The sequence below is a fragment of the Monomorium pharaonis genome, chromosome 11 (genome assembly GCF_013373865.1).
Source record: "Monomorium pharaonis isolate MP-MQ-018 chromosome 11, ASM1337386v2, whole genome shotgun sequence".
NCBI lineage: Eukaryota > Metazoa > Arthropoda > Insecta > Hymenoptera > Formicidae > Monomorium > Monomorium pharaonis.
Window position 1 is genome coordinate 10,392,626 of NC_050477.1, and position 24,034 is coordinate 10,416,659.

The 24,034-nt window shown below is 38.2% G+C and overlaps 4 protein-coding genes, 1 long non-coding RNA gene and 3 other non-coding genes across 12 annotated transcripts; 2 read left to right on the plus strand and 6 right to left on the minus strand.

Moving 5' to 3' along the window:
- Positions 1–214: 214 nt before the first annotated feature.
- On the minus strand, positions 215–2,644 carry LOC105832610 (nuclear nucleic acid-binding protein C1D). 4 transcript variants are annotated; one of them, XM_012673725.3, is made up of 3 exons: positions 1,250–2,644; positions 778–1,157; positions 215–600 (listed from the first exon to the last, which is right to left on the minus strand). In XM_012673725.3, the coding sequence occupies exons 2-3, from the start codon at positions 989–991 to the stop codon at positions 371–373; spliced, it is 444 nt and encodes a 147-aa protein (XP_012529179.1). In that variant the 5' UTR covers positions 992–1,157; positions 1,250–2,644; the 3' UTR covers positions 215–370. The 4 variants fall into 4 exon arrangements, with proteins under 4 accessions (XP_012529179.1, XP_012529177.1, XP_028047813.1 ...); XM_012673723.3 differs by having other exon boundaries at positions 778–1,161; XM_028192012.2 differs by having other exon boundaries at positions 1,246–2,644.
- A 152-nt stretch (positions 2,645–2,796) lies between these two features.
- LOC105834687 (frizzled-4) lies at positions 2,797–18,089 on the minus strand. Of its 2 annotated transcripts, XM_036293682.1 has the most exons (7): positions 16,984–18,089; positions 15,845–16,200; positions 15,366–15,609; positions 15,024–15,267; positions 14,455–14,698; positions 7,639–7,835; positions 2,797–4,456 (listed from the first exon to the last, which is right to left on the minus strand). In XM_036293682.1, the coding sequence occupies exons 2-7, from the start codon at positions 16,045–16,047 to the stop codon at positions 3,636–3,638; spliced, it is 1,953 nt and encodes a 650-aa protein (XP_036149575.1). In that variant the 5' UTR covers positions 16,048–16,200; positions 16,984–18,089; the 3' UTR covers positions 2,797–3,635. The 2 variants fall into 2 exon arrangements, with proteins under 2 accessions (XP_036149575.1, XP_036149576.1); XM_036293683.1 differs by lacking the exon at positions 16,984–18,089 and having other exon boundaries at positions 15,845–16,493.
- On the plus strand, positions 7,801–13,731 carry LOC114254685. Its single transcript, XR_004965000.1, has 2 exons — positions 7,801–8,500; positions 12,666–13,731. It is a non-coding gene; the product is annotated as an uncharacterized LOC114254685 (long non-coding RNA).
- A 38-nt stretch (positions 18,090–18,127) lies between the features above and the next one.
- On the minus strand, positions 18,128–20,961 carry LOC105839735 (V-type proton ATPase subunit D). Its single transcript, XM_028191503.2, has 2 exons — positions 20,332–20,961; positions 18,128–19,837 (listed from the first exon to the last, which is right to left on the minus strand). Exons 1-2 carry the CDS (start codon positions 20,719–20,721, stop codon positions 19,508–19,510), a joined length of 720 nt encoding a protein of 239 aa, XP_028047304.2. The 5' UTR covers positions 20,722–20,961; the 3' UTR covers positions 18,128–19,507.
- Trnag-gcc lies at positions 20,866–20,936 on the plus strand. Its single transcript has one exon. It is a non-coding gene; the product is annotated as a tRNA-Gly (tRNA).
- Positions 20,962–21,588: 627 nt separating the features above from the next.
- Positions 21,589–21,662, minus strand: Trnae-uuc. Its single transcript has one exon. It is a non-coding gene; the product is annotated as a tRNA-Glu (tRNA).
- Positions 21,663–22,004: 342 nt separating this feature from the next.
- Positions 22,005–24,020, minus strand: LOC105839741. The gene is made up of 4 exons (XM_028191584.2): positions 23,881–24,020; positions 23,724–23,772; positions 23,321–23,444; positions 22,005–23,093 (listed from the first exon to the last, which is right to left on the minus strand). The coding sequence occupies exons 1-4, from the start codon at positions 23,993–23,995 to the stop codon at positions 23,034–23,036; spliced, it is 348 nt and encodes a 115-aa protein (XP_028047385.2). The 5' UTR covers positions 23,996–24,020; the 3' UTR covers positions 22,005–23,033.
- Positions 22,337–22,410, minus strand: Trnae-uuc. The gene has a single exon. It is a non-coding gene; the product is annotated as a tRNA-Glu (tRNA).
- Positions 24,021–24,034: the final 14 nt, after the last annotated feature.

Here is a 24,034-nt window from a genome sequence, read left to right on the forward strand (position 1 = left end):
CAACATTCTCAACAGAAAATAATAATAATGTAACGTCACGTCTTAATTTTTAAATTTTTTAAGTGGAAAAATATGTATTTGTCAGATAATTAAAAATCGAAAGGTATCAATAATACATTAAACTAGTAATACAAGCCATGCTATGTCATAGGTTCTTGTTACACTTACGTTAAAAGATACTATTAAATTAATCATTTAAATGTTGTAACATAGATGAATGAATTTTGCCTCTTTAATAGACAATTATATTATTAATTAAATATCAATTACAGCAATATGTAATGTCATTTGAGTAGAATAGTAAACGCGTACACATAGGAAATACATAAAATTTATATTTTACATTAATACGTAATGTACATAATGGAATTCATATAGGTGGTGATTCTTCCGATTTCTCAATTTTCTTCTCGGTGGTCTTGTGCTTCTTTGCTTTGGAACAATCCAATTCCCATAAACTATTTCTCACAAATCTCTTAGCAGCACCTTTGTTGACACGTGGCATAAGTGTATTTTTATCACTGATCTGTTTCGCTCGTACCATTGCTTTCTTCAATCTCTCATTCTCTGATCTGATTCGGTGGTTTGATGGGTCAATCCCTATAATTTATTATAATTTAATAAAGTCAGTTTGCGCCAATGTAACTTAATTTCAAAGAACAGTTTAACTTGCTTTCTTTTTCTAAGTTTTAAAACTAGAAGAAGATAATAAATCAATCAAATAAATTGCAAATTAGCTGTTTAACTTTTGTCTCAAAAATTATAATGCTTGTGTACCTTCGGCCCTCAAGTACATCCAGAACAAACTATTGAGACTGTAGGACAGCAACAAATTATATTTAATTTTATCTGTGTTAGAAAATTTATCGAACAGCGACGGATTGTTGGCCAGCTCCACCATATCTTGGATTTTAAAGGCCGCTTCGCTGAACTGCTTCAATCTCTCAATTAAGTTTACGTCGTGCGAAAGTTCCTCAAAATCAGCATCCATGTTTCTTTCACAAATTTACCAATATAAAGCGTTCAAATTGTTTTCTTTTCTCTTTAATAAACAATATTCGACTGTTGCTATTCCTCTTCAAATAATGTCCGTTCGTTTTACAACTGGCTACACATAACCTCAACTTTTATCAAATCTTACCAATTCTCGTTCCGTTCTTGCTAGAACAAGTACACATAATTTTTTTCAATATAACATTCTTTAATATAAGTATTCATTTCTTTTGATACACAATATATACACACATACACTATTTTTCTTAATTATTACGACTCATCTGGTTTTTGCGCGCGACACTCGCCTCTTCGGTCAACCTAACCTAAAATAATAACACTAGGACAGGTAAAGAATTAGTCATTTTTTATAATACGATTAATTATTTTAATAGAAATATATATACATTTTTAATATATCTGTATTACACATTGTATTAACCATCGGTTTAAATAATTCGTCGTTATCTTTTTTTATACCGAAAATCCATTTACAAGGAAATAAAAAATACGCTAATAATGAAAGAGAAATCGGCATTTTTTTACGAGCCGAATTTATTTCCCGATAGCTTAAAGATTATAATCTTCAAAAAAGATTATAAAAGGATAATAAAAAGATTATAATCTTTATAAAGCATAAATGAAAATCGCACCATTAGAAATTATACATCACAGAATCAAGGTACGATCATTCTACAATTGTATGATTGTATACGCGATATTCTATTTTCTATGTACATACATACATACATACATGTATGTATCGTTTGTTTACATGGCCACGACGTTGCGTGAGTTCGTAGAGGGACAGAGATCGAAACAAACGCAGTCTTCCTCCCACGATTCTCTGAGATTTAAATTTAGCATCCACACTGTGCTCTTTCGTCCCCACGAATATTTGGGCGGATAAATTCAATGGCTTATACAGAAGACATTTATATTACAATTAACTTGCAAATATTTAAGTAAAAAAACTTAACTAGAAATTTAATTTGATATTGTTTGAAATTACAATAATTACAAGAAATATCAGCACAATCTGAAAGATGAATTCGGAAGATTTATGACCGAATGAAGTTAATTAATTGTTTTCACATATACTCTTATGATTATTATTATTATATTATTGCTTAGTTTGTTTCATTACTTTTCCAACATTTTCATTGTCTGCATTTAGGATTCATTGTGTTTCAGTATATTTCCAGTATATTCTAGTGTACAATTTTGGTTAATCTGCATAAATATTATACTCTGCATTATTCTCTTTTTACATTTCTTTTTACATAATTTTTAATAAATATCGTTAGATTTTATAATATTTTTCACTATTACATAAGTATGAAAAATATATTAAACATTATTTTACCAAATTCAACAATTTTAGCGATTTATTTTCATTAGGATCATTACGTCACGGCAACGAAATACATAAATCTTCCAATAAAAACGAAGGCGATACATTAATCTCGCTGTTTATTCAGAGAGTTAAAATTTATCCTATGATAAAGATATTAAATTCTATGGGACTTTGGCACGCGCAATTCTACTTATAAATTGGATAGAAAGAAATGCCATTAAATTTAAAACAGAAGTATTTAATTTCAGGATATTAAAATGTTTGATTTGTGTTAAACATTTAATAAAATGATTAAAAGATTTAAAAGTGTTTAGATTTAAAATACTAAAATGTTTAAAGTTGTTAAAAATGCTTCAGTTTGAAATATTTTGCTGTTTTAAATCTAAACAGTGTTTTAAATATTTAAAGAGCGAAGATGGAAATAAAACGTTTTAAGATCATAGTAATAAAATTAAATATTTCTTTTTCAAGTGTAACTATGGGACACATTGATGAACAATTATCGAATAGACGACGTTATAATTAAATAATTTAACCCTCCGTGAACCGTAAAAGACTCAAATAAAACAAAGATTTATTTTTTAAAAATAAACGACTTATAAAAAAACAAACATTTGTTAACAAAAAATTTGTTCACTAAACATCGAAACTTCAGATATACGCTTGTGTATATTTTGAAAAAAAAAAAAAAAATACAGCGCTTTTAAAACCTCTGAGATTAATTTAACCCCATATAGTTCGCGAAGAGTTAAAAAGGATGGTTCCATGTGTATTCGTGAGAATAATTGGCAGGCAAATACAAAAATACATCAGGCTTGTATCGTTTTGCAAGCGGTATTCACAGCCCAATCTCTTACATTTAAGATCGTTTCAAATAAAATATTAAATGATATTTTTAATGTTTGGCTCTGGATAAAATCTTTTTCCAAGCAGGCCATTTAATGACCATTTTAAAAAACATTTATTAAAGATTTTTAACATTTTTTTAATCATTAAAATGTCTCATATAAAAACGATATACATTAAATTGAAGTTAAATAAAGTAACGTTTTTACAAACAGTTGTTAAATAGTTTAAAAATATATCAAATTTTAAACGTTTATTTTGCCAGCGTTTAACGTTGATTTTTACATGTATACTACGAACCTAACTGTGTCGCTTGGAGAATGAGACAAGATATAAAACGATCCTAAATATAATCGGAGCAGAAGTACCGTTCAAGATCATATCCAAGATCACATAAGGCACTTGGAACAACTAGCCATGACTTGTCCCAATTTCTTATTCAGACTTGCGTTTCACTACCGGAATGATAATGCTTTCGGTGCTTCCGATGCTTCTTCTGGTTCCTGTGGGGTATCTGCGAGCTCGCTAAGGTCGCGTGCTGATGCTGCAACAGGGGATGCTGCGACGGCGCGAGATGGGCGAGATGGTGAATCTGATGATGAGGAGTGCCGTTGTTGCCGTAACAGTGCACGACGGTGGGCACCGGGTGGCATTTATGCGGCGGCTGCTTGCAGTGCGACAGCCTGCGGCACGCGCTGGTCATCTCCGGCCACCAGATCCAAGCGGCAGTTGTGATGCCGGCGCCGAGGGTCACCACGAGCCGTAGGACGAAGAGCTGCAGGTGCGGCCGGGCGGGTACGCGCGGCGCGGTTGACGGCTCCGGCGCCCGGAGCCACGTCTCTCTGCCCCACCACTCGTAGAAGGTCGTGCTGGCGAGGCAGATGATCAAAGTGCCGTAGAGGCAGGCGAATATGCCGATGCGGATCAACAGCTGCTTCTGTCGCCGATGGACCTCGGCCGGGGACAACGACGATTTCCCGGGGACGTCGCGCTGCGGCCGCGATCCCATCAGCGGACCATTCGTGTGGGACGACGCCGTGAGCGCCGTGAGAACCGCCGCCGCCGCGGCCGCGGCCGCCGTCGACGAGGACGACGCCGACGTCGACGCCGACGTCGGAGTCACCGCCGGGCGCCGCGGTAACACCAACGTCGCGAGCCCGACTAGGAGGAACGTCGCGCCGAACGACAGGTAGACGAATTGCGGCACCAGCACCAGCACGAGCAGGGAGTGCGTGTTCTGCTGACCGACGAAACAGCTCGCTGCAACAGAAAATTAATATCTCGCTGCAAAATATATATATTTTTAAACATTTAGAGGAAGCAAAGTACATGCGTTACATTCCAAGACTGGCACATCACTTCGTTTTTTTCTTAAATAATAATGTCTTAAACAAAAGCTAAAACTAGAACGTTGAAAACATAAACTAGAAGGTATCTTCTATGAAATGATATAAAAAAGTTTTTATAATATATACTTTATATTTTGTAATAATTAATGTTTTCGTAGTCAGAAATGAACTAAAAAATTGGACTCTAAAACAGGCATAATAGGCTGTATTTTACTTTTCCTCTAACATGAGCCATTTGCCGAAATTAATTGTAACTTAATATATGTGAGGATTCCTAGAAGCTTGGCTTCCGAGAAATGAGGGGATACCGTTTTAATAGACCTATAATATTGGCGACCTTCCTTTACATATATGGAATATCATTAGACGAAGGAAAGGATCGAAAAGAACGTCAGTTAGACTCTGACTGGAAATACAATTAAAAGTTTTGCTACAAAAACCAAACAAGTCCAAAAATTTTTATAATTAAAAAAAAGACCTCTTTAATATATAATAAATCCTACATCATGGTTTGTGTATGGAAAAGTACTATATTTATAGAAACAGAAAATAAAAAGATGTAGATACTTAGTAAGGAGTCTCTGAGAAAAATTCCTTATGCACACGAAAGGCTCCAAGTAGCTTTCGGTCCTATCGACGGACAGTGACGAGTTGCGAGGCGGGTCTGAAGATATTTGCATTGAATGTCGCTCGCTAGAAGAGAAAGAGATGGAGAAAGAAACTCGACTAACCAGGCTCGTTTCTTTATGTATACGCGCATATAGCTGCGTAACTTCTCGAAATCCAGCCAGCAGCAAATTGACTCGATTGTTGACGAGAACACGCGGATTCAGCAAACAAACCTGTCGCCTCGCGCCCAGAAATAGTCTGTTAATATTCTTGTTTTGAGAATATTTTTAAAATGTAAATATTAAATAAAATCACAAAGCGTGTTAAACAGACGTAATTTTGCTCTTTCTTATTGTGGTAAAATATAGTTTTTTTTTTAAATATATACATATTTATTTTTTGTTATTTAATAATGATTTTTAGTCAAGAGAAAAAAAATATCGGACAAAAAATAACAATGTTTTTAAATCAAGAATTACATATTTTTTGGTACTACTGTTATTAAAGAAATCATGTTCTTTTGGATATTACAATAATGAAATAGAAATAACATTAAATTTAAGATTATATCAAATTCTTCAAAGAAAGCTTTACATTCTTGTTTATACATAAGATGATCTGACCTTAACTTTTTTTCTGTGCAGATTTTTCTGTCATACATATCCTCGATTGTCGTCGCGATGAAAGAATCGTTGCAACTCCATTCTCTTCGATCTAATAATTCGTGTATGATACATGAATATAGGTCGGAATATCCGAAAAACGAAGTGCGTGTGATAAGAACGCGAGCGTGAAGAATTTCGATCCTGCTTCTCACTGGGAAAGTGTTTATTTCGCGAGGAAGAATGCGGCAGGTCCGACAAGCGGACGGCGGAGCGCGCATCGCAGACATTCCTTCCGCGATCCATCCGGATCGACCCAATTTAACATTTTTCTTTTAGTGTCTGCCCGCGTTGTCGAAATGTTCCACGGTGAAGAACGTCGAGCGCGAAAACGACGGGAACAAATGCGAGGGAAATTTCGTCGGAAATCATAAGAGTGGATGTAGAACAATTAAAAGTAATATTTCTTAACATTGTTACTCCCTGAAATTAATACGCGGGCGCTGCTGCATTTATTTGTATTACCCGTATTCACATATTCAAAAGTAAATATAACGATTATACGAATAATCGAGGGTTGTATCGCTACGCTCCGAACCGGTCGTTTAATTCGAAGATGCTAATCTCGACTGGTCGCTCTCCCGAGCATAACTTATCGTGAACATAAACACGGCAGAGCGGTTACTTATTAGCATAAAATAGCCTCGGCTATGGACCACTCGAATTAAGATGGATGGAGGGTAGGTGGCGAAGACAGATAAAGATAGGCATAGAGAGATAAGTAGGGGGGGGGAGGAGACGAGTTGGGGGAGTAAAAAAAAAAAAACAATTATTCAAGACAGGAAAGAAAACGAAAACCCCGAGAATCCCGAGGATTCAACTACGCCAATGGCGCAACCTCGTAAAACAAACGGTATAACGAGGCGTGGCCGTAAAAACCGCTCCAAGCATTCTTCTTAGAGGCTGACCAACGCGAGTTTTAATATCGCGCGCCATTGGCCCTGTGTGTAGGCTGGCGTAGGTCCGAAAGATTCCCGTCAAGCTCGAAAACCAAAGTCCACGCGCGGGAGCGCGGATGAAGATAAAGTTAGGTAGGAAGCGCAAGGAAAATGTGGAAAGAACAGCTTTTCGTTGATCTACGATCTCGTAAAGTTTCCCTCGTAGTGTAGAACTAGATCTAACACAGGACCCATCGGCGATATGCGTTGTTATCTAGATGAAGAACTGGTTTCGGCTTATATCTTCATCCAGATTATTAGAATGTTTATTTTATCTCAATCTTTATCTTGTATAAAAGAAATGTTCTTTTTCAAATTTTTTTTTAAGTTAACGCAAGTATGAAGCATCGTCCTTAGCTTCAGCAGTCAAATTAATTATTCTAACAGAAGAACCTGAAGTGATAACAACAGATTGCACAATGCGTTAAAATTGCTCCAAACCTATAAGCAACCTGGAAACTTTTAACAAGGAGCTCTATCTTGTAATGTGAGTTATATTTTTTCTCTATTTACCTACCCTCCATCCGTCTTTCAATTTTACCTGCGTATTGATCCAAATCAAAAGAGGAGCATCTTTTCATCAGATTGTTTGAACAAGTTTCTTTGAGAAATAAAGAACTTAGGGGAAAAAACAGGATACATTGCTTTTATAATACTTTACGTAAATACGTAATACGAAGAATTAACATCACCTACTCATAGTCAAAAGTAAAATCATATTCTATAATTAAAAATAAATAATAAATTTCGAGAAGGGGGAAGGTTAAACCCTCAAAACTATCCCTGGGCACATCTATGATTTTACCTAGATAAATTTAAAATTAAGTCACCCTTGTCACTTCCTAAGAGGTACGCTTATATTTATCAATATTTTACATGCTCACCGGTTAACTCGTCAGCGTCGACATCCCTCGTGACCAGCACGGCGATGGTGTGTGCGGCGGGAAGGCCCCAGGCCGCGACGGCGGCGACGGTTGAGCACCCCTGCTGCGGCCCGAAACTATCCTCCTTGTTGTAGCTGCCGGCCGTCCTCGTCCATTTTCTGGCCATTATGCACCACCACGCGCATATCACGACCCACCTGCGAATCCAGAAATCGTATCGAATAGCACGGGGGAGACTTCCACGGGGGAGGTTTTCACTCGCGGGAACGATTCAAGCGGTTAGATTAGATTTCACGTTTTTAAACATTAAAACGAAAGAGCGATTAATTCAGTATACCTGAAATTCTCTATTTCTCGCTGGGAAGAAAATGAGAAGGTTACGGTGTTGCTTCCAACGAGGTAATAATTAAACAACTTGTGATGTGCTTTAATTGAAGAGGGCCTCGAGGGCCAAAAAGCGACGGTCGTCTAAAGCTTTTTAACTAATAATAAACACTTTTTGCCAGTTGCATCAACTAAGAAGCATAATATTTTCGATTCCCCAAAATGAGATGAACATCGCTGGAGGAACCAGGAGCTAAAAGACCGGATCTTCTACGTATACGCAAAACTTGGAAGGGGTGCAAAGAACCCAAAGAGACGTAGATTCCCGTCGACGGACACCGGAACTGTCGATGACTCTCGCTCCTCGGGAGCTTCTCCGAATCGATTGTACGGCCCTGCGAGTTTGCACGGCTCGGATAAATAAAAGAGGATAGAACGCGAGAGGAGTCGAGAGGAAGAAGAGGAGCTAGGAGGAGGCGAGGCAGAACGAGCGAGAGCGAGAGCGAGATGAAGCGCAACGCGGAGCGAGGCGGCCGGAGTAAGTGTTTGCGCCTCGTTTGACCTGTTCGCGCTGCTTTTCGATCCTGTCGAAGGGAGAGAGACTCGCGTGATTAATTAGTCGGCTTTTCACCGCAACCGCTGCTCTCCCGGCGAACTGGTTGCCGCGGGGAGAAGGGGATGAGGTGAGCAGGGGGGAGGGGGGAAGAAACTCGAGGATTACGGGAGGTGCGGATGCGGTGCAGTCGCTGCCACGAGGATGAAGAAAGGCGTGCGCGCGCGCGCGCGCGCGTTTCGTCTCACGCGAAAGACCAGCACGCACCCGCTGCCGCCGCCACCGCTGGACCGCATTGTTCGTGCCATGCAGGCTCCGAAACGCGGTTCTCACTCGCTTGATCCCGTTGCCTACTCCGACTCTTCGCGCGCGGATTATTCACGCGTCGATGCTCACTGATCTGGTGCGACACGCGGTGTCACTGGTATTCTTAGCCCGGAAAAGTTTTCAGAAATTTCGAGGAAAAAATGGTCCCTTTCCCATTTCTCTTTCTTTAAGTGTCAACACTATTGTCAATTTTTTGAGAGTTTCTTCACATTTGAGAAGAAACTCTAATAAATAGGTAACTCATTGATAAAATCTGCTGTCGTTATCACACAGTCGCATTTTTCTGTATTTTTAGAAGAAATAAAAGTTAATGATCTGTTTTTTCCTCGATTTGATTTTTGCGAAAAATTAAAATCATTAATTCCAGAAATTTAAGAATGTAAATTCGTTGTTTGAAACTGGTATAAAATGGCTAGCGGTAGTATTTAGAATAACGAGTGATATAGAAAACATTAATTGACAGAAGAGTATTCGGTAATTCTAACTGTAATTATAGTTAGGAACTCCATTTTTACAGTATAAATGGTTGCAATTATAATTTAAATATAGTTGGCACTGAAAATGATTATAAATATGATTAGCCAATTTTAATTAAATTATAATAATTGCAATTATTTTTTTATCAGCACATTGTACGTTATTATTATGTAGCAGTGACAATGATAAAAAATGAATGTTTCTAATTATAATCATTTTAACATTCAATTATAATCAAAGTATCAAATGCTTCTTCCTCGTTCTTTAAATCTCGTGGAATGAAAAGGAAAATCACTCAACAATTGTACGAGAGTTCAATTTTCATTCTGAGTGAATTTTTACTCTTGTTACAGTAGCAAATCACTCGGGAAATTAAATTATAAGTTCAATTTTTCACTCTGTTAGAGTTGACGTTTTACATTACCAGGGATTTCAGGGAAGTCGGCGGGGTCGCGAGAGCGATATGAAAAAAGGGATCTCCCAACTCTATTTATAAAGAATAAATTTTCCTCACGTTGAATCTGGTACCGGTTTACCGAAAGTCTCCTCGTGAGGCAGCCGTCAACCTTCCTCGAGTGTTTGCCACCGCTAGTATTTACCGAGCGAACAACGGTAGCCGTGTCTCTTCGCGCGCATCTACATGAGATTCCACACAGACAGGTAGTCCCCTTTGCACCTTTGCCGTAACGCACACGTGGAGAACGTAACAGAAAAAAAACGACTCGTCTTTTTAAATTAAATACATTTCTGGACAGTTTTTTTTTTACTTCGAGCGCCGGTTTTTTTTTCCTCATATCATTTTACGAAAGCGATGCGAACCGAGGAGAATTTCGAGAGTGTTAAATTTGACGTCTTCATCGAAGGATAGAGTTGATCGGGTCTGAAATTGTGGAACGAATGGGTTGGATTGGCACGACCGAGCGAAATGACGAAATTCGGATTCGCTAATTCCCTGCCGAATTTCTCGCGCTGTAAAAGCAAAAACCCCGACGAATTCCGGCCGCGGTGATGAATGGAGCGCGACGCGACGCACCCGACGCGGTCGCGCTCGTGGAACGTCGATAAAAAGGGAAAGAAAGGAGGGAAGGAAGGAAGAAAAAAATCCTAGAGGGAAACGTTTACACCTTGCGGGAGTTGCGGGACGCTCTATTGCTTCGCGAATGCCACGGGCGTGAGCACCGAATCGAATCGCAGGTTTAGGCGTTTAGCGAGAAGAGTCACACCGACAAAAGGAAAAAGGGAAGGGTAAACGTGTGTAAATGTATAAAAACAGACGGAAGAAAGGAACGAGCGAAAAAAAAAGGTTGCACGTTTTCGACTCGGATCGACATCGATCGACGCGGACGCGATTAATAAACAGTAACGAGCTTGATCTCGTCAAAGTCGAAGTATGCGTAATAAGGCCGATTAGTCGTGGCACGAGAGTCTTCTCTTTCTCTCTCTCTCTCTCTCTCTTTCCTCTCGTAACTGCCTCGTACATGGCTGGGTGGTCGACCACTCGCAGTTTCCGTGCAACTCGAACTCCGACGCGAGAGGAGGGCGGAGAGAGGCAGAGAGGAGAGACTACCTAACGACTCGCTAACTAACAAAACAAACAAGAGGTAGCTAGTGCCCCTCTCATCTCATCTCGCTGATTATATACCCCGCGGGATCCCTGTACACGACGATGCTTCTCTCCCTCGAGTTCCTTCTCGATCCGCCTCCCCGCTCCGTTTCTCTCTCTCTCTCTCTCTCTCTCTTTCTTTCTCTTCCCCTCTCTCGCTCGCCTTCTCTCGTTTTCTCTCGCGATGAATTCGGAAAAATTGACGCCGTTCGCTTATTACATACGAGACTTACGATTATGTATTTTGGGGCAACTGCGAAAAATTTCTCCTTATTTTATTGTGACGATTATATCCAACGACATAGAACATTTTTCACACAAGCGTACAAGAGAAAAAGAAAATTTTTGTGAGTGAGAGGAAAAAATATCAGATAGGAAATAACAATGTTTTCAACGCAAAAATCAAAATAATCATATAATCATGTACTATATATGCTCTTTAGATGACTATTATAATATTAAAATAAAAATATAATATATTGTTGAAATTTAAGATTATCAAACTAATTGTTAAAAAATTAAATTACACACATGCGAGATTAGCATTCAATAAGAATATAATTTCTTGCTTATAAAACAATGTTTGTTAAATAGAATATATTAGTTTTAATTTGATTTGCTTTTTCTGTGAGCAGAGAGCAAATAAATCACGCGCTCTTCGAGTGTCGCTCGATGAGAAAAAGAAAATTGAGAAGTCTGTCAAGACAAATAGCTCTCCCGACTAGTTTTACGTGTTAAATCAACTTTAGAGAGTTTATTTATAATTCGTAACGAAACTCTACTTACTTTTACACGCTATGCTAAAAAGAAATTACGAATAGAATCTTAGTCTGATTTTTTTTCCGAGTTACAGATCGTCCAAAGTGTGCTTTATGATACGTCATCAATATCGCATGTATGTTATATGAAAGGTAGACACACGGGGTGTCGTTTCATCTCTCTCGGAACGAAAGAATACGCCAGATAACGCTGGGCGGCTCGTTATCGGGGGGTGTGGCGGGGAGGGGGAGGGAAAGGCCCCCGATGATCTCGCCTCGCGTTTCCTACGCTGGCGCAGTCGTCTCGGTGAGGCTCTTATCTCGGATAAATTATCGAGAAATTCTCGGATCCGGGTCCTTAAGCTTTAAGGCCCCGGGTTGGGCACCGGGGGAGAGAGAGATGATGGATCAGCTCTTTCCTCAAGCCCTTCTTTCGACTTGTCCTTTTTCCCTCGTTCTTGAGACGGCCGTCAAACCCTTGTAGCAGGAGGAGACGCGAGAGGGGCGAGGGGGGGGGGAGGAGACGCGGGGCGAAGAAGAGCGAAGGAAGGAGAGAAAAGAGAGAAACGGAAACACGAAACTGCCGGATTACCTACCACCATGGGGCCGTACGATCCTCTCTGTCAATGGCGTAGCACCTTCGATTATCGATTCGATTCCTCGGGAGATTTCAATAGAGGCTAAATCATATCTCTTTTGCACTTTTGAATTTGACACGATTTTTGGGTTTAATAATTTATCGATTTGCGCGTGCGTATTGTGCGTGTGTATGTAAATTTTCATTTTTTATTTTGAACGAAATATTTCATTACCAATTCCCACAGCTATCGCGAAGAACAGATGTATGTAAATGAAAAATAAAAAGGATCAAAGATTTTTTTTTTTTTTTATTAATGCGCGAACTCTCTCGGCGCAGCTTTGATAGGAATAGAAAGTTCGTAAATCTAAGAATTTTACGAGATAACGAATAATTTTGTAATTTTAGAAATCTTGATTTAAAAATCGGCGCTTTTCGCGCAAACTTGACGCATGTGGCTGGGAATAACGCAAAAGGGAAAGGTGGCGAGGAAGGCGAGACAGGACAATGCAATGGGCTAAGCCTCGGCCGGGCCCCATGGGTCCACGGTGGTGCGCACGGCTTCGTCGTTTCGTATCCGTAGGGCGCGATGTTTATCGGCTCTTTCGATGTAAATTATGGCCATGCGCTATAGAGTTCGCTACAACACGGCGCGCAAAAGTATTCGGGCTTCGAGTTCAGGGTCGGAGCCTCGCCGATAGGTCTCAATGCCGTGCATGTCGATTTCTCATTTCGAAAACGCCTTTCAACGTGAAATCCAGAGTCTCGAAAGTGCAACGAGATGCAAAACTGATAAACTACACGAATCCGGAAACAATAAAAACAAACATTCGAAATTTGTATGAGTTGAATTTACAATTAATCGTTTTAAATAAATTTGAAAATCTATGGTAAAAGAGAGAGAGAGAGAGGGAGGGAGAGAGACGATTGATTCTGCGAAATTCGTTTGCATAATTGCCACTGTAAATTGTATCCATATATTGTGAATCATTTTGTTTTTTGGTCCGAAGCGTCATTTTATCCGTCTCTCCTTTTCTTTCTCTCTCTCTCTCTCTCTCTCGTTCGTTTTGCTTTTCTCACACTTTCTTTCTTCTTCGCAAGCAACTTGCTTTCTCTGAGATGGAATGCCATTGACTCCATGCATATCTGGCAACAAGGTTCTTCTCGACCCATCTCATATACCGGGTGATCCTTGTTTATCCGTGAACTAAATGACTTGCGAATGCGAGAAAAGGCAATAAGCAACTTTCAAAGAAAGTTATGCAGGATGCAAAAATCCATGCAGAAAAAAATCTCGAGACTATAGGTGACAGCACTTAGACATTGAAAAGGTTAAGGATTTTAAAATAAAATATGCAGATATCAAAAATTCAAAAATTAGACTCGAAAGATAATACAAAGCTCTTTCTCCTTCGAATACTGGACTTCTAAAATCGCAATAACTTTCTCGTTTACATCGCATTAAAAAAAAAAATTTTTCTACAAGAACTTTTCCAGTCGGCGCGATGGTTGGCGATGATTCGGGATGATCGGGGCGAACGGACGATTTTTTCACGTGCGCCACCCGTTAGACGCGTTAAGATGAGCCTCTCGGTATAAACGGGATGAGATGGGATGGGGACGAGATGGGAGTCAGAGGCTCGTTAGCGGCACGAGGGGAGTCAACACTGTTGCCAGATTGTTATCCCTACCTCGGGACGGGACTGCAGTCTCGCCACGGCGAGGCGAGGCGAGTGCAACAAGGCGCTCTGCAACACCCGACAACTTCGGAACATGTTATACGCGAGTATCACTCGATTCTCGCATTTATGCCGTAATTAAAATCTAGCAATAGAGCGACGAACAAGACCTGTTAAATACGTTTTTGGATACAAGTCTCTCGTGCGTTGCTTATACACATATGATAAACTAAACAATTTCAGAGAGGTGCAATCGCAATTTCAAACGGCATTAATTAGTAGCATTAATTAACCTTGGAATGCCACTGGGTGGATGAAGTATCCCAGGTTCAATTCAGAGCTTAGTACAGTTATGAAAATTTTGTTAATAAGAGACTTTTTACATAAAAGTGTTAGCTCGGTTATTCTAATTGCAATCTGTTACACGATTGAATTTTCATGTAGAGTAGCGAGAAAAATATGAATAAGGTTCCGGAATTAATCGTCTTGAAACGATGAAGAAGAAATGCAAAACTTACCAAACGATCGCTGCGTTGCCGAAGTAGTAGAGCAGCAGGAAAACGACGGCACAATATGGATTGGCCAATCCGTCTTGCGTTAGGTATTGCTGCTGTTGCTGCTGCTGGGCCAAGACAGCTTGATCCTGCGGGTGTAACGGCATCGCGGGACTACAGGCGACGTTTAGCCGGCCGGCAGCCAGTCGGATCACGTAGCCGATCGCGACTGCCGCATGACAGATCGTCAAGAAGACTATTGCACGCTCTGTAAGCAATGTACACATTGTCTCTGCTGTTTAATCCATATCTTTAAAGATTTAAATCCGGTAGCAAACGTCTCATATAAAAGTTAACAAACAGGTGAGTGTAAAAGGCCAGTGAAACAAAAGTTCGATGATTTAATAAGATTACATACTTAATTCAGCATAAAAATAAAAAACCCATAGGGTTTCATGTTGAATCAAACATATATTGTTAAACTGACATCCAATTTTTGCTCGTTTTATTAGCTTTTTACATTCACTTATTTGCAATTTGTCATTTGCAATTCAGGTGGTAATGCTTTTGCTTCGCAAAGGATCAAGATTTACCTGCGGTGGTGGTGAGTATAGGCCGCTTGCGCGGCTTCAAAAGCGTCAGAAAGGCGATCGCGACGGAGACGAGGCACACCGTCGCGAACGCTGCCATCCAGGCCTCCGCGAGCCTCTTATCCTTCTGGGACCAGAGAATGTCGGCGTCGCAGGCGGCGGCGCATCTCCCGGAACGATTTAGGAAGGTGTACAGTCCGGACTTGGCGTACCAGGAGCAGCCCCAGGGCCCGTTGCCGTTGCTCACCTGCGGATGAACGAACAACGTTATTATTTGACGATAACTGTTGGCGGTTGAAACTGGTCCGTCTCGCTTCGGAGCTGAATCGTATTTTCGGCGGATACCTGGATAGGATTAGCCGGTCCTGGCTCACCCGGTCCTTCCATGCACATGTGCTGGTGATTGTTCTCCGGCGGAAACCTGGAGCAGTTCAGCGCGGCGGGCCAGGGGAAGCCGAATCCCTGAAGGACCGGGAAACAGCGGGCCCGCACTTGCTCGCACAAACCCCGGCAGGGACCGATCGGCGCGGGTACCTTCTCGGTACACATCGGAGCGTACACCGAGCACAAGAACAGATGCAGTTGAGCGCTGCAACAAGTCACAAACACGACGCAACAATCAAAACAATTCCAGTTTTGGTAATTATCTTTCTAAATTATTCAAAGATGAATTATTAAAAGGTATATCCAATTTTGAAATCAGCTTACTCGTAGTTTCTTGCAAAAAAGTAAATAATTAATAATAATAATTATTATCGTATGTTTAACAATACATTAATATTAGTTTTGCGAAAATTCTTACAAAATAGGGAAAGCGCGTTTACCTGCATCCATACTGAATGAGCGGGCTGAACGTTTGCAAAGTAAAATCGGCATCGTTTTGGATCTCGTGGCCAACTAGATTCGGCATGACAGTGACATTGTAGCCGAGGCCGCGACACATCTCGATTCTGATCGGCTCGCAGGCGCCGTGCGCGCACCATATCGCCCGCACCAACGTCAACAGCGGCAGCAAAATCCAACGCATTTTACAAGAAACGACGGACTTCCACCGTCTTTTCTAAATTGTTATCGTAAACGTTACTTGAAAGTTTCCCTACATGCCACTCGCCGTCGGTCGATCGGCGTGCTGGGACGTCGAACGCGTTTCCGCATCATGCGGAAATTTCAGTCAGAAACTCTAAAAACAACGTGAAACGGAAGAGAGATAAACGCATGTATATATGTAGAAGTGTACAAGTTTTTATCAAGATTTTTCTAAAGTTAATCTTAATTGAAATCTCTTGCTGAAAAAGTTGTCAAAGTATCAGCAATTAATCACAGATGTATTGTAGGTAAATTTTTACTTCAGTGCTTATGCAAGTTTAGCATAGCTTTTGTCATTAAATGTATTAACATTTATTAATCTTGTTTTACATTAAAAAATTGAAATAAGTTAATATTTTTCAAAATTAAATTAAGTTAAACTTTGTGCGATTTAATTAAAATTACGTTAATGATTTCATGATCGGAAAACTAAAAATTAAAAGTTGCATTAAGATTAAATTAAATGTTAATTAAAAAATTACTTATTATTTATTATTAATATTAAATTAAAATGTTGTAATTTTTAGAAATTACTTTAAGGCTGCGTTCCGATATTTACTGTCAGTACTGAAAATCTACAGTATATGTGACGTAAACTATAGATTATAGAACAAAACAAAATTAAATTTTAAATTAGATTTTTTAAAAACATAGGAGTAAACTCATTTGAGAAATTAAGTTAAATTATCAACTTTTCACTTTTTAGGTGTAAAAAATTCTTAATTTTATGGGAATTTTTAGTGTTAATGTATAAAAAATAGGAGTATCACACTATAATGAAAACAGTAAATTTAAAATTCAAAATTTGAATTAAAAGAGACCCGCCTTAATTAATTAAGTTAAGATTTAATTTTACTATTTATTCAACCGCACTCACTCTCTCGTCATAATTACGGTCCTGTCGCAGCTTCATTTAGAGAGCTGTCAAATTCAATCTCGACTTAACGGGGAGTTCAATTAACTTGCTTGCGCATTAAACGAGATCAATTTAACCGACGTTTTTTCTTTATCTCCAGTGTAGATTCAGTCTTGGTTTTAATTTAATCAAGTACCAACGACACTGGCAGTCAGTTCCCAAAGTGACACAGCTCAATGCGCCGTCACTCTGTCGTCCTCCGCGGATATCAAACCCGATGAAACTCAAACTTCACGCACTTCAACTTAACGATTTGGAAACAAAGTTCGAACAATAGGGAGCCTCGCTTTACACGCGTGCAGCGGCACTCGTTACCTTCCGGAAAAGGAGCTGTTCGCGAGCCATTCACGCGAACCCATGCGCACGCACGCACGCACGCAGCAATAATCAACAACAATCCACGATCTGGCACGTGGATAGTCGCGTTGACACGCGCGTGTTTAAACGCAGACGCGGGAGCGCGTGCGATCTCGAATGCAAATTCGAAAGGGGTATAGGCTCTCTCGATTGAGATCACAAAGGCGACCGCGCGTATAATCGCCTTTTCTCGTTTTCCACACGCGGGACGCGTGTCGACCGATCTCACGGGAGGCTATCGCGCGTGCCGCAACGATCCGCCCCCCGGCGGATCATGGTGAACTTGAATTCGCGAATTAATCGTGGGATTAAACGACCGAGCCGGAATGACGCGCGACACCCTCGCTCGTCGAAGGTTTCCGTGCGACTGAACCAACGCTTCTCCTACGAAATACGGATCGCGCCCTAGCGAGCGTGACGTTCTGTTTATCCCTCCCCACCATTCCCTTCCTTCGTTCGCTCGTTCGCTTCTTTACAGGGCCTCCTTGGCTGGCCTTCCCCTCTCGCGAGGCTATACCAGCAGGCAGGGATTTCCGCCGCGCACGTACGCGCTTGTGTTGCGCGCGCCTACTCCGTTGTTCTCTCCGCGCGGTGATGATCGAGTCCAATCGGCTCGATCCGGCTCCGATTATTGCGCGCACGATAAGCGGCGCGGAGTAATTTTCTACATTTATTACGTGCGTATGTAATTTGTAAAGAGAAAGAGAGAACAGAGAACAATTTCGGAATTTTGCAAAGTTATAATGACAAAGCTGTGAAATGAAACGGATTTATAAAAACGATTGTCCATCGATTAATTAAGTGTATACACGAATTTTTTAATAGTCTATAATAAGATTTTGAAACGGTAGAAACGTGTTGAAGAAATCATTGAATGTTTTTCACCATAATTCATGCTATCTATTAGAGGACAAGGACTGTGCAATAATAATTGGCCTGTTCTTTTTTGCTACTCTACTGCACTGGTGTAATAAAGTTAGGATAAAAAAAAATATATTTGTCTTACTTTAACTTGTTGTATCAGTGTAGCTAAAAAGAACAATTCAATAATCAAAATGCTGAAATCTGCGACTTTATCCACCAAAAAATGATATCCACAAAAGAGACGCATTTTCGACGCACATGTAACAACAAAATTAGACATCTCAAGATGGCAAAATATCTAAAAGATATCTTTTTGTTTATAAAAATGTTTGTATATAAAAATCTATCTGCAAGTAAACATTTCTGCGCGGAGAAAGGATTCCTCCCGTTTCGGCAGCTGCTACATCTACGAGATTCGTTGAGGGTAGATTAGGAGGGAGGGAAGCAGACAGTCCACGCTCTCATTATCATATCCCGATGTTTGGCAGCGGTTAAAGCTGCCTTTACAGGCTGTATTTTCTTGGTATAATTGGGCCCAGAGCTCCTCGGGTTCTCCTTCTTTCGTATTCTCTCGTTTCCTCGGCGGCTTTCTCCTTGTTCGTTTAGAGATTCGGCATTTATTGCAGGGCGACTGCCTTCCTTCTTTCCTTGTTTCTTTTTCGCTCGAAGGGGGTAAAGAATTTATTAGCTTGAACTATGTAAAAGAAATATAGCTTCATCAATGGACATTCGTACCGTTGTCTGCATTTGAAAGCGCACTCTCGAATTGCATGTCCGCCCTTGAATTTCACTCTCAAACAATGTTCTTAGAGAAACTTTTGGAAATTTGGGTAAAAAACGGTTTTTTTCCTCGGATTTTCTTTTACCGTCTTTCCAGCCTTTTTCTTTTAAGATAATGCTTTTTCCATACAGCACAGAACATTTCGGCAATATTGCAGAAACGTTCCAAAATTATTGCAATATTATTGGAATGCTCTGTGTTAAATGGATTTATTCCATTATATCAATTGTTTTAAGATTTTCTTTGCTCTAATAAATAACTTTATTAATAAAATCTGTTGTCATTGTCAAAGTTGTACTTTTCTACATTTTTTGAAGGAAATAGGAAAAAGCGGATTTTCTCCACAATTTTATTTCTTTTTAAATTAAAAAAACCTTATTGTCACAATTGTTTTCTCATATTTCTCAGGAAAAAACGGAAAAATTAAATGTTTTCCTCGATTTTAATTTTTTAGAAAATCAATAACACTACTAGTCGTAGACGTTAAAAGAGAAGATCCTCATCCGTGTCGTCGAGCATGTTGGTGTCCGAGCCTCGAGTGAAATCGTGAGAGGACCGTCTGTCACGTCGCTTCGTCTTCCATTCCTGTATCTTCTTAAGGCGATAGAATTCCTCCCGTTCGTACTCGTCGAGTTCGGTGACGATGTAGGCGAGGGTCCGTTCTAATCGCGGTATAATAATGTGCCGAAGAGCGTTTACGCGACGACTCGTCGTCTTGACCGCCCGGTCGAGGATTTGAAAGTTGCGCTGCAACGACGCCAATTCGACCAGCAGATCGATCGCCTTCCCGTAATTCGTCTTTAATTTAGCCACCTGCTGGCGTATCGAACGGCTTGCGGATTACTGGCAGCGACAGTTTACAATCGATCAAATTAAGGAGGTTCTTCAGTTTCTTTCAGATAATAGAGATTAAATTTTGAGAATATAAAGATTAGTAAGATTATTAAAGATTATTATTATTATTTAAGATTATTTTTCATTTATATATATATAACTTTTTTGAAATTTTTTATTATAAATAATTATTTAAAATAGCATTGAGAGAGAGAGAGAGAGAGAGAGAGAGAGAGAGAGAGAGAGAGAGAGAGAGAGAGAGAGAGAGAGAAAGAGAGTTTTATAAGAAAGAGAGTTTTTGTTTATTATTTATTATTTAAAAAATGATGAAATTTACTTAATCTTGAACTATACATATGTAAATGAAATGTCACGTATGACTCACCTCTATACTTTTTCACGCTGGAGAACCTCCTTAAAATAATTCGTGTGTGTGTTTGTCGTGTAGCGAATATCATATGGCGCATAATCACTTGTTGACCGCCTCTTGCCAACCCGGTAAACTTGAAGGGATCGCCGTTATTGCGGAAGGGCTCGTAAATCCATAGTCGTATCCCACCGATCATCTCCTGCCTGGATCGAATCGTGGTTTTGGCCTTGTCGACCGCCTGCAGGACCAGCTCGTTTACTCCACCTGTCGCGTAATTAACTTCGACCAGCGAGAAGGCCGCGTCCCTCATAACTTGGCCGAGTTGCGATTTGTTCTTAAGTAATTGCGACGCAATCTCGCGGAATCGGATTAAGAGACCATCAACCCGTTTCGCGAGCAAATCGCGACCCCTGCGAGCGCAAATCAAACGGCATTTCACACTGGTGTGCGAGCTGGATGTCGGGAAAACTGCCAATCTGTCTACGACCTCCATGACTGTTTTGCGAATCAAAGTTATTGGTTATAACAATCAGTTTTATTTGCGATTGATTTTTAATTAAAAGAATATAACTTTCAATTGTAACTGCATCTCGAATTGAATTATTATTAGAAAGAGGACACCGTTCACAGCATCCAAGCATCGGTGGTTCAGTGGTAGAATGCTCGCCTGCCACGCGGGCGGCCCGGGTTCGATTCCCGGCCGATGCATGTATATTTTTTTTCGTTAAAGTTTTATTACAAAATATTACATAAGTTAAATTAATATTAATAAATTAGACTGCCATAATTTTCTAAAATTAGATTATTTTGAATAACAAAACAAGTACAATATGGATCATCAAATAAATTTAATATTTTATATGTAAATTAAGTTTATATAAAGTAACAAAAAATATTGTTTTTAATGTAAGAATATATTTTATCATATAAACTTTCAAATAGGAAAAGTTGATATAATAAAATTTATGTACTTGGAGAATAATTAGTTGAAGGTAAGGTACATTTAAAATTAAATTAAAAATTATTAACTTTTTAACTAGTTACTATCTAAGGCATCTAAATAAAATCTCAACAAATCAATAAAAATCTAAAATTTAATGCATTTCTCTATTGACTATTCCAAATAAATTCTCAGATAACACATAATATTTATGATAAATATATATTTGTGTAAATATTTGTAGTAATATTTTATAAATAATTTTATAATATTTCTTATAACAAATCTCTATGATCTGTTTAATCTAAAATCATAAAGTATTTAAGAAATATAAATACTTAGAAAGTGTATAAAAATAATTATCATAAATGTTTTATAAATGGTTTGTGTGCTTTGAATTTATATAAATAAAAAATATTTTGCATCGGCCGGGAATCGAACCCGGGCCGCTCGCATTGAAAGTCGAGCAATCCTAACCACTAGACCACCGATGCTTATGTTCTCAATTCTTCTAACTCATATATGTAATAAGACTATATTGTTAACGTTGAACTTATACATGTTAGTAGCACGCGCGGGGCACGCGGTAGCGGGAGCGACTTTTGCGCGTGCGCAAAACTGTCAATGTACATTAGTAGCACCGTAAAGGCCATCACACAATGCCAGGCAACAGGCAATAGGAATAGGAAATAAAGAAAGAGAGAAGAAGATCCTTTCTCTCTTTCATTATTTCTGTTCCTATTGCTTGTTGCCTGGCATTGTGTGATGGCCTTAATATTTTCACCCTCTTCCGAACCCAACTAGCAATACAAATGTAATATGTTCTAACTCTAGTATTTTTGGATTTCTATTAACTCTTCTTTTTTTTAATTTACTTCCAACAATTTTCAACTTACAATTTATGATTTATTTAAATTAAACAATAGAATTTCTGTGGGATATAATCTTACATTTTTCACGTAATTGTTTGAAGTTTTTTATTTTTCGATAATTGCTCAAAACAAATTATACAAATAATTCTAAACTCTGTGATCTGTTTAATCTAAAATCATAAAATATTTAAGAAATATAAATTTAAATATGTATAAAGTGTATAAAAATAATAATTATCATAAATGTTCTATAAATGGTTTGTGTGCTTTGAATTTATATAAATAAAAAATTGTTTTGCATCAGCCGGGAATCGAACCCGGGCCGCTCGCATTGAAAGTCGAGCAATCCTAACCACTAGACCACCGATGCTTATGTACTCACCTCTTCTAACTCATATATATAATAAGACTATATTGCTAACGTGCTAACGTCAAACTTACACATGGTTAGTAGCACGCGCGGGGCGCGCGGTAGCGGGAGCGATTTTTGCGCAAAACTGTCAATGTACATCAAGTAGCACCGTAAGGGCCATTACACAATGCCAGGCAACAGGCAATAGAAATAGAAGTAATGAAAGAGAGAAAGGATCTTCTTCTCTCTTTCTTTATTTTCTGTTCCTATATTGCTTGTTGCCTGGCATTGTGTGATAGCCTTAATGTTTTCACTCTCTTCCGACTTCCGAGCCCAACTAGCAATACAATTATGTACATATTATGTTCTAACTCTAGTATTTTTGGAATTCTATTAACTCTTTTTTTTTTAAATTTACTTCCAACAATTTTCAACTTACAATTTATGATTTATTTAAATTAAACAATAGAATTCTGTGGAATATAATCTTACATTTTTAATGTAATTGTTTAAAGTTTTTTATTTTTCGATAATTGCTCAAAACAAACTATACAAATAATTCTAAACAAAAGATTTTTATTAGAGAATTTTTATATTAGACAAATTATTGATGTTTTGTTTATGAATAATTAATTTCTTAATTAATGGTTCAAATCCCAATACTGTTCACCGTACTCTCCATTTTTGTTACCCCATTTTACCTAAAATACAAAATAAACTAGAAATAAATTACATTCGAAAATATATTAATTGATGAATATTTGATACTGTTTTAATCAACAAAAGAATGTTTTGTAATAGAATGTTGTATATAAATTACAAAATAACATTGATATTGTATATTATATAAAATACGATAATTTTTTAAATAAATTGTAAATAAATAAATAATTAATATATATTTATATTCGTGAAATAAGATAATTACCTTGCCGCTATAACGATTGTCATCAAAATCTTTTCGTTCAAATCTTTGTTCCCATTCATTCGGATTTTCGCAGACATGACCAAATTCAAATTTAAAAGGTGTCAATTGTTCCGAAAATATATCTCTGCATTGTATAAATATGATTAGAATATTTACGTTTTTACATTAATATTGTTAATTATATTTTATAAACAATTTAAAGCAAATTTTATTTTAAACAATTTATAATTTACGTAAAAATTCTTAATTATTTAAGCTATTGTCACACACAAATAAAACTAAAAACATGTAAAGAACATACATACAAAACAGATATATATAAAGATATATGTAAAATAATGAATAGAATTTTATCCTAAAATTTAATGCTAATTATAAATCATTTAAAGAAGACTTTACTCACTGAAAATATTGTCCCATCGATAAAATATCCGTTCCTTCTTGCTTCTCTTCTTTATTCACAAATTATAAATTTAATTATAATTAAAACAAATTAATATGTATAATATTGTAAAGTGCGATATACAAATCACGTATTTCACTCAAGACGGAATATTTACCTGTCGAAGCTATTTTTGTAAGTTTATCAAATAAATTGGACGTGACAGAATTTACGAGAAGTAGTATTGTTGCCATTTGTGCTAGTAATAAATAAAAATTATATTTTGTCTGCATCGTTCTATCTAATAATATAACTTGTGAGACAAATAAGCG